This window comes from Oncorhynchus gorbuscha, linkage group LG18 (genome assembly GCF_021184085.1).
Source record: "Oncorhynchus gorbuscha isolate QuinsamMale2020 ecotype Even-year linkage group LG18, OgorEven_v1.0, whole genome shotgun sequence".
Classification (NCBI taxonomy): domain Eukaryota; kingdom Metazoa; phylum Chordata; class Actinopteri; order Salmoniformes; family Salmonidae; genus Oncorhynchus; species Oncorhynchus gorbuscha.
The window spans coordinates 828,773-846,840 of record NC_060190.1 but is presented as its reverse complement, the minus strand read 5'-3'; the positions used below and the strand labels follow the sequence as shown (position 1 = coordinate 846,840).

General features: G+C 43.1%; 1 protein-coding gene across 1 annotated transcript; it reads right to left on the bottom strand.

The window, feature by feature from the left end:
* Positions 1–3,766: 3,766 nt before the first annotated feature.
* LOC124003113 (zinc finger protein 184-like) lies at positions 3,767–16,713 on the bottom strand. Its single transcript, XM_046311178.1, has 3 exons — positions 16,475–16,713; positions 5,055–5,592; positions 3,767–4,407 (listed from the first exon to the last, which is right to left on the bottom strand). The coding sequence occupies exons 2-3, from the start codon at positions 5,581–5,583 to the stop codon at positions 3,767–3,769; spliced, it is 1,170 nt and encodes a 389-aa protein (XP_046167134.1). The 5' UTR covers positions 5,584–5,592; positions 16,475–16,713.
* Positions 16,714–18,068: the final 1,355 nt, after the last annotated feature.

Here is an 18,068-nt window from a genome sequence, read left to right as displayed (position 1 = left end):
TCTGCATACAGCCAGGCCAACAGTACTGTCATCAGCTCTGCATACAGCCAGGCCAACAGTACTGTCATCAGCTCTGCATCAGGCCAACATACAGCTCTGCCAGGCCAACAGTACTGTCATCAGCTCTACTGTCATACACAGCCAGGCCAACAGTACTGTCATCAGCTCAGCATACAGCCAGGCCAACAGTACTGTCATCAGCTCTGCATACAGCCAGGCCAACAGTACTGTCATCAGCTCTGCATACAGCCAGGCCAACAGTACTGTCATCAGCCAGGCCAACAGTACTGTCATCAGCTCTGCATACAGCCAGGCCAACAGTACTGTCATCAGCTCTGCATACAGCCAGGCCAACAGTACTGTCATCAGCTCTACATACAACCAGGCCAACAGTACTGTCATCAGCTCTGCATACAGCCAGGCCAACAGTACTGTCATCAGCTCTGCATACAGCCAGGCCAACAGTACTGTCATCAGCTCTGCATACAGCCAGGCCAACAGTACTGTCATCAGCTCTGCATACAGCCAGGCCAACAGTACTGTCATCAGCTCTGCATACAGCCAGGCCAACAGTACTGTCATCAGCTCTGCATACAGCCCAGGCCATCAGTACTGTCATCAGCTCTGCATACAGCCAGGCCAACAGTACTGTCATCAGCTCTGCATACAGCCATGCCAACAGTACTGTCATCAGCTCTGCACACAGCCAGACCAACAGTACTGTCATCAGCTCTGCATACAGCCAGGCCAACAGTTCTGTCATCAGCTCTGCATACAGCCAGGCCATCAGTACTGTCATCAGCTCTGCATACAGCCAGGCCGACAGTACTGTCATCAGCTCTGCATACAGCCAGGCCAACAGTACTGTCATCAGCTCTGCACACAGCCAGGCCAACAGTACTGTCATCAGCTCTGCACACAGCCAGGCCAACAGTACTGTCATCATTTTTGAAACATGGAGATTCTGTTAGGCTGATAAAACCGAGAAGGAAAACAAATTAGTTGCTTTTTGTTATTTAACTTGTTGTTTAACTCTACATCAGTATAGAAAGTGACTGTACAGCAGCCCGTTCATGACACTTCCCCAATAGGAGATGAAACACTTCAGTTAACACATGATGCTGTGTGTAGCTGTGGTCTTACTTCAGGAAACAACCGGCTGCATTTTGTCTTGTTCTCTGAAGAATAGGTCAAGTCAATCAATCTAATTTATTCATGAAGCCCTTCTTAGATCAGCTGATATATCAAAGATACCGAGATCACTGTTTTGATATATCTGAAGAATACCAAGTCAATCAAAGATATTATCAAAGATACTTAGATTAAAGATATATCAAAGTGCTGTACAGAATCCCAGCCTAAAACCCCCAAACAGCAAGTGATGCAGGTGTAGAATCACGGTGGCTAGGAAAAACTCCCTAGAAAGGCCAGGAACCTAGGAAGAAACCTAGAGGGGAACCAGGCTATGAGGGGTGGCTAGTCCTCTCCTGGCTCTGCCGGGTGGAGATTATAACAGAACACGACCAAGATGTTCAACTGTTCATAGATGACCAGCAGGTTCAAAGTGAAGAAAAAGGAATGCCAAAGTTCAAAACAGCTATTTGTAATAAAGGAGCTTTTATTGAAATCGTATTAAAAGTAAAATAGTGGTATGTATTAACATATGGATTCAATTTGAATTGAATAGAATCCAAACTAACTTTTATTATAACAATTATAAAATATTCTACATGATTTAATTGACAATATGAGCCCATGAAATAAGATACAAATAAGCTAAAATTCATCGCACAGCTTTAGGGTTTCTCTCCAGAGTGAACACGTCTGTGCTTAGTCAGGTTTGTTGACTGAGTGAAGTTCATACAATATAGAGCACAGCTTTAGGGTTTCTCTCCAGAGTGAACACGTCTGTGCTTAGTCAGGTTTGTTGACTGAGTGAAGTTCATACAATATAGAGCACAGCTTTAGGGTTTCTCTCCAGAGTGAACACGTCTGTGCTTAGTCAGGTTTGTTGACTGAGTGAAGTTCATACAATATAGAGCACAGCTTTAGGGTTTCTCTCCAGAGTGAACACGTCTGTGCTTAGTCAGGTTTGTTGACTGAGTGAAGTTCATACAATATAGAGCACAGCTTTAGGGTTTCTCTCCAGAGTGAACACGTCTGTGCTTAGTCAGGTTTGTTGACTGAGTGAAGTTCATACAATATAGAGCACAGCTTTAGGGTTTCTCTCCAGAGTGAACACGTCTGTGCTTAGTCAGGTTTGTTGACTGAGTGAAGTTCATACAATATAGAGCACAGCTTTAGGGTTTCTCTCCAGAGTGAACACGTCTGTGCTTAGTCAGGTTTGTTGACTGAGTGAAGTTCATACAATATAGAGCACAGCTTTGGGGTTTCTCTCCAGAGTGAACACGTCTGTGCTTAGTCAGGTTTGTTGACTGAGTGAAGTTCATACAATATAGAGCACAGCTTTAGGGTTTCTCTCCAGAGTGAACACGTCTGTGCTTAGTCAGGTTTGTTGACTGAGTGAAGTTCATACAATATAGAGCACAGCTTTAGGGTTTCTCTCCAGAGTGAACACGTCTGTGCTTAGTCAGGTTTGTTGACTGAGTGAAGTTCATACAATATAGAGCACAGCTTTAGGGCTTCTCTCCAGAGTGAACACGTCTGTGCTTAGTCAGGTTTGTTGACTGAGTGAAGTTCATACAATATAGAGCACAGCTTTAGGGTTTCTCTCCAGAGTGAACACGTCTGTGCTTAGTCAGGTTTGTTGACTGAGTGAAGTTCATACAATATAGAGCACAGCTTTAGGGTTTCTCTCCAGAGTGAACACGTCTGTGCTTAGTCAGGTTTGTTGACTGAGTGAAGTTCATACAATATAGAGCACAGCTTTGGGGTTTCTCTCCAGAGTGAACACGTCTGTGCTTAGTCAGGTTTGTTGACTGAGTGAAGTTCATACAATATAGAGCACAGCTTTGGGGTTTCTCTCCAGAGTGAACACGTCTGTGCTTAGTCAGGTTTGTTGACTGAGTGAAGTTCATACAATATAGAGCACAGCTTTGGGGTTTCTCTCCAGAGTGAACACGTCTGTGCTTAGTCAGGTTTGTTGACTGAGTGAAGTTCATACAATATAGAGCACAGCTTTAGGGTTTCTCTCCAGAGTGAACACGTCTGTGCTTAGTCAGGTTTGTTGACTGAGTGAAGTTCATACAATATAGAGCACAGCTTTGGGGTTTCTCTCCAGAGTGAACACGTCTGTGCTTAGTCAGGTTTGTTGACTGAGTGAAGTTCATACAATATAGAGCACAGCTTTAGGGTTTCTCTCCAGAGTGAACACGTCTGTGCTTAGTCAGGTTTGTTGACTGAGTGAAGTTCATACAATATAGAGCACAGCTTTAGGGTTTCTCTCCAGAGTGAACACGTCTGTGCTTAGTCAGGTTTGTTGACTGAGTGAAGTTCATACAATATAGAGCACAGCTTTGGGGTTTCTCTCCAGAGTGAACACGTCTGTGCTTAGTCAGGTTTGTTGACTGAGTGAAGTTCATACAATATAGAGCACAGCTTTAGGGTTTCTCTCCAGAGTGAACACGTCTGTGCTTAGTCAGGTTTGTTGACTGAGTGAATCGCTTTCCACACTGGTCACAGCTGTACGGTTTCTCTCCGGTGTGTACTCTGATGTGTATTTTCAAATCTCCTGGATGAGCGAATCTCTTCCCACACTGGTCACAGCTGTAAGGCTTCTCACCGGTGTGTCTGCGCATGTGTCCTTTCAGGGTGTTTGTTGACATGGAGAAAGTTTCATTCCACAGACATGGCAGTGAAAAGGTTTCTCTCCTGTGTGTGTACGCATGTGTTCATTCAGGGCCGTGGCATCTCTGCAGCTCCTCCCACATTGATCACAGCTGTAACGTTTCTCTCCTGTGTGAATACACTTGTGTTTTGTCAGGGAACCTGAACAAGCAAAGATCTTCTCACACAGACCACACCTGTAAGGGTTCTCTCCTGTGTGTGATTGCTCGTGCTCTTTCAACTTTGCTGGTGTATAGAAGCTCTTCCCACAGTCTGAGCAGAGGTAGGACTTCTCTCCTGTGTGCGTTAGCTTGTGTGCAGCCAAGCAGTTAGGCCGAGTGAAGCCCTTTCCACATTGATCACAACTATGAGGCTTCTCTCCAGTGTGTGTTAACTTGTGTTCAGCCAGGTAATCAGTTCGAGCAAAACTCTTCCCACATTGATCACAGCCATATGGTTTCTCTCCTGTGTGTATTTTCTGGTGTCTCTTTAGATCTCCTAAATGAGGGAAACTCTTCTCACATACATCACAGCTATAAGGTCGCTGGATCACTTTCAACCCTGGAGCCTTCCCAGATGATAAGACTCTCCCACTGAGCGAGCGACCGTTAGGGTTGTCCCCTGTGAAACAAAGACATGAAGTGAAGGTTCCTCACATGCACCAAAGTACTTAACAATGACCTAGTGTTGAAGTATGTTCCCCATCCAACACAGATGAGCTGCTATACAACACTGAACAGTTACGTTGAGCAAATACGGGTTAATTAATAAATATTGACCAATCAATGAACTGTTACAAAATCAGATTGTGTTTTTTTTTTGTTGCTTCTTGACCCACCAATACAGATGTATTGAGTCACAACCGACCAATAGGAGTTGGGCAGTGAAAACATATATACACACACTGCCATGGAACTGAAAGAACATGTTGCCGTTTTAAGATCATTTCCTACAATTCTACCCTTTGTGACATGGCCAATGCTGTATTCTTATGCTCAAACATTAGAACTCTATCAAAGGGCCCGATTGTCTAGGAGCTTTTTCTCTTTCAATGTTCGTCATTGATCACAGCCTATTATTGAAAAGTATATATATATATATATATATATACTTTTTTTCTACATATTTTATTTTGTTTCAGTCGTTTACACTGACAGCGCTCTTCTATCCCAGAGATCTATTTATAACATGTATTTTTTAATTTTTTATCATTGCTATTTTCATCCCGTGACCCACATGGACCCCTGCCGCGACTCCATTCTTCTTACCCGTTTCGTCATCATCAGACTGGCTGGAACTCTCTGGGGTATGCCTCTCTGGAGATGACTCCGCCTCCAGCCCGTTGCTAGGAAACCAATCCTTGTCCCATTCCTCACTGCAGGTTATAGCATCGTCATCAGACTGGCTGGGACTCTCTGGGGTATGCCTCTCTGGAGATGACTCCGCCTCCAGCCCGTTGCTAGGAAACCAATCCTTGTCCCATTCCTCACTGCAGGTTATAGCATCGTCATCAGACTGGCTGGAACTCATGGGCGCCACAGGAGATTTTTCATGTATCTTTCTGATGTCATCTTTCAGTCGGAGTAACCAAGATATTCCCTGCTCCTCCGATTTGACTGAATCTGCATTTTCCCACATTTCCTCCATGATTTTACGTCGCAACGAGCGATGCTTCTTTCCTTTAACTTGAGAGCCATCTATTCCACAACGTTCACACAGGTGTCGTAAATTATCCTCCGTTAGAGGGTGTAAACTCTGTTCGATTTCTTCCAGCAATGTTTCCTTCTCTCCACTCATGTTGTCCTGCTGGTGGAAACAACAACAACAATGCAGTCAATGGCAAGACAGCAGGAAGTCCATACACTTTAGATGACCTGTAGAAGAAGAAGAGAGCAGGAAGTCCATACACTTTAGATGACCTGTAGAAGAAGAAGAGAGCAGGAAGTCCATACACTTTAGATGACCTGTAGAAGAAGAAGAGAGCAGGAAGTCCATACACTTTAGATGACCTGTAGAAGAAGAAGAGAGCAGGAAGTCCATACACTTTAGATGACCTGTAGAAGAAGAAGAGAGCAGGAAGTCCATACACTTTAGATGACCTGTAGAAGAAGAAGAGAGCAGGAAGTCCATACACTTTAGATGACCTGTAGAAGAAGAAGAGAGCAGGAAGTCCATACACTTTAGATGACCTGTAGAAGAAGAAGAGAGCAGGAAGTCCATACACTTTAGATGACCTGTAGAAGAAGAAGAGAGCAGGAAGTCCATACACTTTAGATGACCTGTAGAAGAAGAAGAGAGCAGGAAGTCCATACACTTTAGATGACCTGTAGAAGAAGAAGAGAGCAGGAAGTCCATACACTTTAGATGACCTGTAGAAGAAGAAGAGAGCAGGAAGTCCATACACTTTAGATGACCTGTAGAAGAAGAAGAGAGCAGGAAGTCCATACACTTTAGATGACCTGTAGAAGAAGAAGAGAGCAGGAAGTCCATACACTTTAGATGACCTGTAGAAGAAGAAGAGAGCAGGAAGTCCATACACTTTAGATGACCTGTAGTAGAAGAAGAGAGCAGGAAGTCCATACAATTTAGATGACCTGTAGTAGAAGAAGAGAGCAGGAAGTCCATACACTTTAGATGACCTGAAGAAGAAGAGGGCAGGAAGTCCATACACTTTAGATGACCTGTAGTAGAAGAAGAGAGCAGGAAGTCCATACACTTTAGATGACCTGTAGAAGAAGAAGAGAGCAGGAAGTCCATACACTTTAGATGACCTGTAGAAGAAGAAGAGAGCAGGAAGTCCATACACTTTAGATGACCTGTAGAAGAAGAAGAGAGCAGGAAGTCCATACACTTTAGATGACCTGTAGAAGAAGAAGAGAGCAGGAAGTCCATACACTTTAGATGACCTGTAGAAGAAGAAGAGAGCAGGAAGTCCATACACTTTAGATGACCTGTAGAAGAAGAAGAGAGCAGGAAGTCCATACACTTTAGATGACCTGTAGAAGAAGAAGAGAGCAGGAAGTGCATACACTTTAGATGACCTGTAGAAGAAGAAGAGAGCAGGAAGTGCATACACTTTAGATGACCTGTAGAAGAAGAAGAGAGCAGGAAGTCCATACACTTTAGATGACCTGTAGAAGAAGAAGAGAGCAGGAAGTCCATACACTTTAGATGACCTGTAGTAGAAGAAGAGAGCAGGAAGTCCATACACTTTAGATGACCTGAAGAAGAAGAAGAGAGCAGGAAGTCCATACACTTTAGATGACCTGTAGAAGAAGAAGAGAGCAGGAAGTCCATACACTTTAGATGACCTGTAGAAGAAGAAGAGAGCAGGAAGTCCATACACTTTAGATGACCTGTAGTAGTAGAATGAAACATCACAACACAGTATTGATACACAGTAAGGCTGGGTATGAGGTTCTCATCTATCAACAGGTAAATGGCTGGGTATGAGGTTCTCATCCCTCAACAGGTAAATGGCTGGGTATGAGGTGTTCATCCCTCAACAGGTAAATGGCTGGGTATGAGGTTCTCATCTATCAACAGGTATATATGTAGTATACCCAAGAGTGTGTTGGTTTGTCTTTTAGAAGAGAGCAAATGGTAGGTGCAGCCACGGCTATTGTCCCAGTTTCATTGATTTCAATACATTATTGATGCGAGTGATTAATTTCTGCGCACTATAGATTACATTAGAAAAAGCTAATCTATTTCAGTCTGGAGTGACCACTTGGTAAATGATGTGTGAGTAGTTAAGATACTTGTATTTTGTTAAATAATAATGGAAAAATTGATGTAATACATGTATCACTAGTCATTTTAAACCATGCCACTTTATATAATGTTTACATACCCTACATTACTCATCTCATATGTATATACTGTACTCTATACCATCTACTGCATCTTGATGTAACGTATCACTAGTCACTTTAAACAATGCCACTTTATATAATGTTTACATACCCTACATTACTCATCTCATATGTATATACTGCACTCTATACCATCTACTGCATCTTGCCTGTGTCTATCTGTATATGTACATATTCTTATTCATTCCTTTACACTTGTGTGTAAAAGGTGATTGTGAAATTGTTAGGTTAGATTAATCGTTGTATATTACTGCATGGTCGGAAATAGAAGCACAAGCATTTCACTACACTCGCATTGAAAATCTGCTAACCTTGTGTATGTGACCAATAACATCTGCTAACCTTGTGTATGTGACCATTAACATCTGCTAACCTTGTGACCAATAACATCTGCTAACCATGTGTATGTGACCAATAACATCTGCTAACCTTGTGTATGTGACCAATAACATCTGATAACCTTGTGTATGTGACCAATAACATCTGCTAACCTTGTGTATGTGACCAATAACATCTGCTAACCATGTGTATGTGACCAATAACATCTGCTAACCATGTGTATGTGACCAATAACATCTGCTAACCATGTGACCAATAACATCTGCTAACCATGTGTATGTGACCAATAACATCTGCTAACCATGTGTATGTGACCAATAACATCTGCTAACCATGTGTATGTGACCAATAACATCTGCTAACCATGTGTATGTGACCAATAACATCTGCTAACCTTGTGTATGTGACCAATAACATCTGCTAACCATGTGTATGTGACCAATAACATCTGCTAACCTTGTGTATGTGACCAATAACATCTGCTAACCATGTGACCAATAACATCTGCTAACCTTGTGTATGTGACCGATAACATCTGCTAACCTTGTGTATGTGACCAATAACATCTGCTAACCATGTGACCAATAACATCTGCTAACCATGTGACCAATAACATCTGCTAACCATGTGTATGTGACCAATAACATCTGCTAACCTTGTGTATGTGACCAATAACATCTGCTAACCATGTGACCAATAACATCTGCTAACCATGTGTATGTGACCAATAACATCTGCTAACCTTGTGTATGTGACCAATAACATCTGCTAACCTTGTGTATGTGACCAATAACATCTGCTAACCATGTGACCAATAACATCTGCTAACCATGTGTATGTGACCAATAACATCTGCTAACCATGGGTATGTGACCAATAACATCTGCTAACCATGTGACCAATAACATCTGCTAACCATGTGTATGTGACCAATAACATCTGCTAACCGTGTGACCATTAACATCTGCTAACCATGTGACCATTAACATCTGCTAACCATGTGACCATTAACATCTGCTAACCATGTGTATGTGACCAATAACATCTGCTAACCATGTGTATGTGACCAATAACATCTGCTAACCTTGTGTATGTGACCATTAACATCTGCTAACCATGTGACCAATAACATCTGCTAACCTTGTGTATGTGATCAATAACATCTGCTAACCATGTGTATGTGACCAATAACATCTGCTAACCATGTGTATGTGACCAATACAATTTGATTTGAATTGTGTAGTGACAAAATACAAGTAATCTGAGCACAAGAGTGACACGTGTTTGTAGGGAGTGATTTGTCTGTCTTGGTCTTCAACATATCACAACTCCTTTCAGCATATTGATGATGGACTTGGACATTTAAAACGGGTGTTTTTGACACTTTAACTACAGGAAGCAGCAACAGTATTAATCTCAACTTGTTTTTCTACTTAAAATCAGTTTAAGTAGAAGGTCCTGAGCCCTAGGACCGTGCCCCAGGACTACCTGACATGATGGCTCCTTGCTGTCCCCAGTCCACCTGACGGTGCTGCTGCTCCAGTTTCAACTGTTCTGCCTTATTATTATTTGACCATGCTGGTCATTTATGAACATTTGAACATCTTGGCCATGTTCTGTTATAATCTCCACCCGGCACAGCCAGAAGAGGACTGGCCACCCCACATAGCCCGGTTCCTCTCTAGGTTTCTTCCTAGGTTTTGGCCTTTCTAGGGAGTTTTTCCTAGCCACCGTGCTTTTACACCTGCATTGTTTGCGGTTTGGGGTTTTAGGCTGGGTTTCTGTACAGCACTTTGAGATATCAGCTGATGTACGAAGGGCTATATAAATACATTTGATTTGATTTGATTTTTTAACTGCGATGATTTATTGACTTTAATGATATTAAGTGAAATCGTAAAAAAATGTCCTCTTGAGACACCTTCTCCAGAAGAAAAACATTTTTTTTTAATGTTGTAGGGAGGACGAACGCACAGGCTGCTTGCGTGGCCAATATGACAACTCTTTCTAGAGCTCCTGGTTAAAATGGTTAAAACTCTCTAAAAGGGTTAAGAGTTTCATTTAAGTCCACCATCCAAAGTGTGATTAATAACTTCACCATGCTCAAAGGGATCTTTAATGTCTGCTCGGGTTAGTCCAGGTAATAAGTACATGCAGGTAGGAGTAAAGTGACTAATACATCGATAATAAACAGGTTAGTAGAGGTAATATGTACATGCAGGTAGGAGTAAAGTGACTAATGCATCGATAATAAACAGGTTAGTCCAGGTAATAAGTACATGCAGGTAGGAGTAAAGTGACTAATGCATCGATAATAAACAGGTTAGTGGAGGTAATATGTACATGCAGGTAGGAGTAAAGTGACTAATGCATCGATAATAAACAGGTTAGTGGAGGTAATATGTACATGCAGGTAGGAGTAAAGTGACTAATGCATCGATAATAAACAGGTTAGTGGAGGTAATATGTACATGCAGGTAGGAGTAAAGTGACTAATGCATCGATAACAGGTTAGTGGAGGTAATATGTACATGCAGGTAGGAGTAAAGTGACTAATGCATCGATAACAGGTTAGTGGAGGTAATAAGTACGTGCAGGTGAGAGTAAAGTGACTAATGCATCGATAATAAACAGGTTAGTGGAGGTAATATGTACATGCAGGTAGGAGTAAAGTGACTAATGCATCGATAACAGGTTAGTGGAGGTAATAAGTACGTGCAGGTGAGAGTAAAGTGACTAATGCATCGATAATAAACAGGTTAGTGGAGGTAATATGTACATGCAGGTAGGAGTAAAGTGACTAATGCATCGATAACAGGTTAGTGGAGGTAATAAGTACATGCAGGTAGGAGTAAAGTGACTAATGCATCGATAATAAACAGGTTAGTGGAGGTAATATGTACATGCAGGTAGGAGTAAAGTGACTAATGCATCGATAATAAACAGGTTAGTCCAGGTAATATGTACATGCAGGTAGGAGTAAAGTGACTAATGCATCGATAACAGGTTAGTGGAGGTAATATGTACATGCAGGTAGGAGTAAAGTGACTAATGCATCGATAATAAACAGGTTAGTGGAGGTAATATGTACATGCAGGTAGGAGTAAAGTGACTAATGCATCACTAATAAACAGGTTAGTGGAGGTAATATGTACATGCAGGTAGGAGTAAAGTGACTAATGCATCACTAATAAACAGGTTATTGGAGGTAATATGTACATGCAGGTAGGAGTAAAGTGACTAATGCATCGATAACAGGTTAGTGGAGGTAATATGTACATGCAGGTAGGAGTAAGGTGACTAATGCATCGATAATAAACAGGTTAGTAGAGGTAATATGTACATGCAGGTGGGAGTAAAGTGACTAATGCATCGATAACAGGTTAGTAGAGGTAATATGTACATGCAGGTAGGAGTAAAGTGACTAATGCATCGATAATAAACAGGTTAGTGGAGGTAATATGTACATGCAGGTAGGAGTAAAGTGACTAATGCATCGATAATAAACAGGTTAGTCCAGGTAATATGTACATGCAGGTAGGAGTAAAGTGACTAATGCATCGATAATAAACAGGTTAGTGGAGGTAATATGTACATGCAGGTAGGAGTAAAGTGACTAATGCATCGATAATAAACAGGTTAGTGGAGGTAATATGTACATGCAGGTAGGAGTAAAGTGACTAATGCAACACTAATAAACAGGTTAGTGGAGGTAATATGTACATGCAGGTAGGAGTAAAGTGACTAATGCATCGATAATAAACAGGTTAGTGGAGGTAATATGTACATGCAGGTAGGAGTAAAGTGACAAATGCAACACTAATAAACAGGTTAGTGGAGGTAATATGTACATGCAGGTAGGAGTAAAGTGACTAATGCATCGATAATAAACAGGTTAGTGGAGGTAATATGTACATGCAGGTAGGAGTAAAGTGACTAATGCAACACTAATAAACAGGTTAGTGGAGGTAATATGTACATGCAGGTAGGAGTAAAGTGACTAATGCATCGATAACAGGTTAGTGGAGGTAATATGTACATGCAGGTAGGAGTAAAGTGACTAATGCATCGATAATAAACAGGTTAGTAGAGGTAATATGTACATGCAGGTGGGAGTAAAGTGACTAATGCATCGATAATAAACAGGTTAGTAGAGGTAATATGTACATGCAGGTAGGAGTAAAGTGACTAATGCATCGATAATAAAGCTGTTCAGGAGTCTAATGCCTTGGGGAGTAGAAGCTGTTCAGGAGTCTAATGCCTAACAGGGGGGGGTAGAAGCTGTTCAGGAGTCTAATGCCTTGGGGAGTAGAAGCTGTTCAGGAGTCTAATGCCTTGGGGAGTAGAAGCTGTTCAGGAGTCTAATGCCTTGGGGGAGTAGAAGCTGTTCAGGAGTCTAAAGCCTTGGGAGTAGAAGCTGTTCATGAGTCTAATGCCTTGGGGGAGTAGAAGCTGTTCAGGAGTCTAATGCCTTGGGGGAGTAGAAGCTGTTCAGGAGTCTAATGCCTTGGGGGAGTAGAAGCTGTTCAGGAGTCTAAAGCCTTGGGGGAGTAGAAGCTGTTCAGGAGTCTAATGCCTTGGGGGAGTAGAAGCTGTTCATGAGTCTAATGCCTTGGGGGAGTAGAAGCTGTTCAGGAGTCTAATGCCTTGGGGGAGTAGAAGCTGTTCAGGAGTCTAATGCCTTGGGGGAGTAGAAGCTGTTCAGGAGTCTAATGCCTTGGGGGAGTAGAAGCTGTTCAGGAGTCTAATGCCTTGGGGGAGTAGAAGCTGTTCAGCAGTCTAATGCCTTGGGGGGGTCGAAGCTGTTCAGGAGTCTAATGCCTTGGGGGGTAGAAGCTGTTCATGAGTCTTATGGCTTGGGGGGGGGGGTCGAAGCTGTTCAGGAGTCTTATGTCTTGGGGGTAGAAGCTGTTCAGGAGTCTTATGGCTTGGGGGTAGAAGCTGTTCAGCAGTCTAATGCCTTGGGAGGTAGAAGCTGACCAGGAGCCTTTTGGACCTGGACTTGGTGCTCTGGTACCGCTTGCCGTGCAGCAGCAGAGAACAGTCTTGAGGTGGCTGGAGTCTCTGAAGATATTTAAGACCTTCCTCTGATGCAGCCTAGTATAGAGGTCCTGGAAGTGCTGTGCCGTAAGCACCAACCCCTGTTGCGCATTGCGGTTGGATGCAGGTCTCTGACCTCATCCCTATAGGCTGTCTCATCGTTGTCGGTGATCAGGCCTACCACCATTATGCCATCGGAAAACTTAATGGTGTTGGAGTCGTGCTTGGCCACGCAATCGTGGGTGAACAAGGAGTCCAGAAGGGGACTAAGCACGCAAACCCTGAGAGTCTACCATGTTGAGGATCAGCGTGGCAGATAGGTTGTTGCTTACCCTTTCCACCTGTGGGCGGCCCATCAGGAAGTTCAGGATCCAGTTGCAGAGGTGTTTATTTCCAAGGTCCTTAGCAATGAGCTTTGAGGATCACCATGGTGTTCAATACTGAGGTGTTCCTTTTGTCCAGGTGTGCAATGGCAGTGTGGAGTGCAATAGAGATCGAGTCATCTGTGGATTTGTTGGGGCAATCCTTTCAAAGCTACAGACGTGGGTGCTACTGGTTGGTAGTGATTTAGGCAGGTTACCTTGGTGTTCTTGGGCACAGGGACTATAGTGGTCTGCTTGAAATGTGGAGGTACAGACTCTGTCAGGAACAGGAAGTGAAGACACTTGCCAGTTCGTCAGCGCATGGTCTGAGTACACGTCTGGCCTTGCGGCCTTGTGAATGTTACACTGTTTAAAGGTCTTATTGATATTGGCTACAGAGATCGTGATTACTGTCATCCGGAACAGCTGGTGCTCTCATGCATGCTTCAGTGTTGCTTGCCTCGAAGCGCACATAGAAGTAATTTAGCTCGTCTGGTAGGCTCGTGTTACTGGGCAGCTCGCAGATGGGCTTCCCTTTGTGATACGAGCGTCAGAGCCGGTGTAGTAGGATGAAATCTTAGTCCTGTATAGGCGCTTTGCCTAAACTATAGCCTGGAACACTTAGGGCCGCACAACGTCCTGTGGCCTGCCGCCAGTGTGGACGAGGAGGTGCGTCTTCATGTGGTGGTTCAACAGAGGGAATAGCTGGATATCTTATAAGTGTCTGGATTAGTGTCCAGCTCCATGAAAGCGGCAGCTCTAGCCTTCATCTCATGTGGTTGTTCCCTGTAATCCATGGCTTCTGGTTGGGATATGTACGTACGGTCACTATGGGGATGACGTCAACGATGCACTTATTGATGAAGCTGGTGACTGATGTGGTACACTCCTCAATGCCATCGGGCAAATCCCGGAACATATTCCAATCTGTGTTAGCAAAACAGTCCTGTAGCTTTGCATATGCGTCATCTTACCACTTCCGTATTGAGCGAGTCACTGGTACTTCCTGCTTTAGTAGGATAGAATTGTGGTCAGATTTGCCAGATGGAGGGCAAGGGAGAACTTTGTATAGGTCTCTGTGTGGAGTAAAGGTGGTCTAGAGTCCTCCCCCCCTCTGGTTGCACATGTGACACGCTGGTATAAATTAAGTCAAACAGATTTGAGTTTCCCTGTTATTAAAGTCCCCGACCACAAGGAGCACCAATTCTGGATGAGCGTTTCCTTGTTTGCTTATGGCCTTATACAGCTCACTGAGTGCGGTATTAGTGACAGCGTCGGTTTGTGGTGTAAATAGACAGCTACAAAAAAACATGAAATGAAAACTCTTGGTATTTTTTTAATTTTTGTATTTCACCTTTATTTAACCAGGTAGGCAAGTTGAGAACAAGTTCTCATTTACAATTGCGACCTGGCCAAGATAAAGCAAAGCAGTTCGACACATACAATGACACAGAGTTACACAAGGAGGAAAACAAACATACAGTCAATAATACAGTATAAACAAGTCTATATACAATGTGAGCAAATGAGGTGAGAAGGGAGGTAAAGGCAAAAAAGGCCATGGTGGCAAAGTAAATACAATATAGCAAGTAAAACACTGGAATGGTAGTTTTGCAATGGAAGAATGTGTAAGTCGCTCTGGATAAGAGAGTCTGCTAAATGACTTAAATGTAAATGTAAGTAGAAATAAAAATAATGGGGTGCAAAGGAGCAAAATAAATAAATAAATTAAATACAGTTGGGAAAGAGGTAGTTGTTTGGGCTAAATTATAGGTGGGCTATGTACAGGTGCAGTAATCTGTGAGCTGCTCTGACAGTTGGTGCTTAAAGCTAGTGAGGGAGATAAGCGTTTCCAGTAAACAGTGTCGTCTACAGCTTATTATGAGGTATTCTATCTCAGTCGAGCAAAACCTTGAGACGTCCTTAATATCAGAGATTGCGCACCAGCTGTTATTGACAAATATGATGCACGGAAAATCCAGCCAACTGTATATTACCCATGTCGTCATTCAGCCACAACTCAGTGAAGCGTAAGATACAGTTTTTAATGTCCCGTTGGTAGGATAGTCTCTAACGGAGCGCATCCAGTTTATCCTCCAATGATTGCACGTTCGTCAATAGGACGAATGGTAGAGGCGGTTTACCCACTCGCCGAAGGACTCTCACAAGACACCCGGATCTGTGGCCCCCGTATCGGTGTCATGCGAATGAAGGGGATTTGTGCCTGGTCCGGGCGCAACAGTAAGTCCTTTGCGTACGACTCACCTCCAGTTCGAGGTGAGTAATCGCTATTCTGATAACTATAAGCACTTTATGGTCATTAGAGCCGGTGACAGAAACAATATTTACAAAATGTATTTAACAACGCGGAAAAACAAACAATACAAATGGTTAGGAGCCCATAAACGGAAGCCATCCCCTCCGGCGTAATCATTCTCATTTTTTTAGATAGTAAATTGTACGTTTAGGTTTTCAATATATCACGAACTGTTCCTGCGTATTGGTTATGGAGTGACATTAAAACTGTGTTATGACATTAGGCTATTTATCAAAATGTCTCGTGGACAGGAAGCAATGACAGCCTCATTTTCAATTCATTTTATGAATTATAAATGCAACTTTCAACATTCATTGCCAATGGTAACATACTTTCTATCAGGTAAAAACTACTGAATGATTCCAAAAAAACGTGATTTATTTATTTTGATGATAACCAGATATCTCCAAAACGGGTTTGTCTTGCATATTTTTAGCCAAATAAGGAAACTCTGAGATCGACTAATGACTTCATTTCAACATGGACGCAACCAAATTAACTACACCACTCGTTAGTATTTTGGCAGAAATGCATAACGTCGTTTAAAGGCGTTGACTTGAAAATAATACATTTGAGCTGTTCATCTTTTAAAGGGAACCGACGACTAGTTGGGCGGGAACATAACTTCCGGGTCATAGTCGCACTGCCGTGTTCGTTTGCACGTCACAAAACACAAATTAGTAACATTGTCGTCATAAATAGCTAGACTGCAAACATTTAGGCGTCCTTAAGTGCACAGAAACTGGCCAACTCACCAGATTCCTTGTAGAAAATCCCAGCTAACGTATTTTTTTCCACGTGGAAATGGATGTAGGTATGTAGTTAGCTATATCTATTCAGTTAAGGCTAATGGTCCTTTACGACGTCCAAACAAAGTTGTCCTGTGGCTAATGTATTTCGGGGATTCAGAGGAGGATACCTTGCTTAAAGGCTAGTACGAGCACAAGTTCAGCTACCATATTAAGCAGGATCGTAACTTCCGCTTTGATTGGCGTTGTTGCGTTCAGGCTAGAGCAATCGAGTATCGATGTTACATTACATTTAAGTCATTTAGCAGACGCTCTTACCCAGAGCGACTTACAAATTGGTGCATTCACCTTATGACATCCAGTGGAACAGTCACTTTACAATAGTGCATCTAAATCTTAAAGGGGGGGGGTGAGAAGGATTACTTATCCTATCCTAGGTATTCCTTAAAGAGGTGGGGTTTCAGGTGTCTCCGGAAGGTGGTGATTGACTCCGCTGTCCTGGCGTCGTGAGGGAGTATGTTCCACCATTGGGGGGCCAGAGCAGCGAACAGTTTTGACTGGGCTGAGCGGGAACTGTACTTCCTCAGTGGTAGGGAGGCGAGCAGGCCAGAGGTGGATGAATGCAGTGCCCTTGTTTGGGTGTAGGGCCTGATCAGAGCCTGGAGGTACTGAGGTGCCGTTCCCCTCACAGCTCCGTAGGCAAGCACCATGGTCTTGTAGCGGATGCGAGCTTCAACTGGAAGCCAGTGGAGAGAGCGGAGGAGCGGGGTGACGTGAGAGAACTTGGGAAGGTTGAGCATAAGTATTCAAACCCCAGGGTCAATGCTTTGTAGAAGGACCTTTTGTGGTGATTACAGCTTTGTGTCATCTTGGGTATGTCTGGATCAGCTTTGAGTCGTCTTGGGTATGTCTGGATCAGCTTTGAGTCGTCTTGAGTATGTCTGGATCAGCTTTGAGTCGTCTTGGGTGTGCCTGGATCAGCTTTGAGTCGTCTTGGGTATGTCTGGATCAGCTTTGAGTCGTCTTGGGTATGTCTGGATCAGCTTTGAGTCGTCTTGGGTATGTCTGGATCAGCTTTGAGTCGTCTTGAGTATGCCGGGATCAGCTTTGAGTTGTCTTGGGTATGTGTATATCAGCTTTGAGTCGTCTTGGATATGTCTGTATCAACTTTGCACATCTGGATTTGAGGATTGTCTTGCTTGCATATCTTCTCAAGCTCAGTTAAGTTAGATGGGGCACGACGTGGACAGCAATCTTCAAGTCTTTCCACTGATTTTCAATGGGATTTTAGGCTGGGCTACTCAAGGACTTTTACATTATTTTACAATCTTGTTCTGAAGCCATTCCAGCATTGCTGTATGCTTGGGGTCATGGTCCTGTTGGAACATAAATCTCCACCCCAGCCGAAAGTCACTCTGAAGCAGGTTCTCATCAAGGATGTGGCTCCATTCATTGTCCCTCTATCCTTGCCAATCTTCCAGTCCCTGCTACTGAAAAGCATCCCCGTAGCATGATCCTGCCACCACCATGCATCAAGGTATGGATGGTGTTACACGGGTGATGAGCTATGCCTGGTTTTCTCCAGGAATAATGCTTGCAT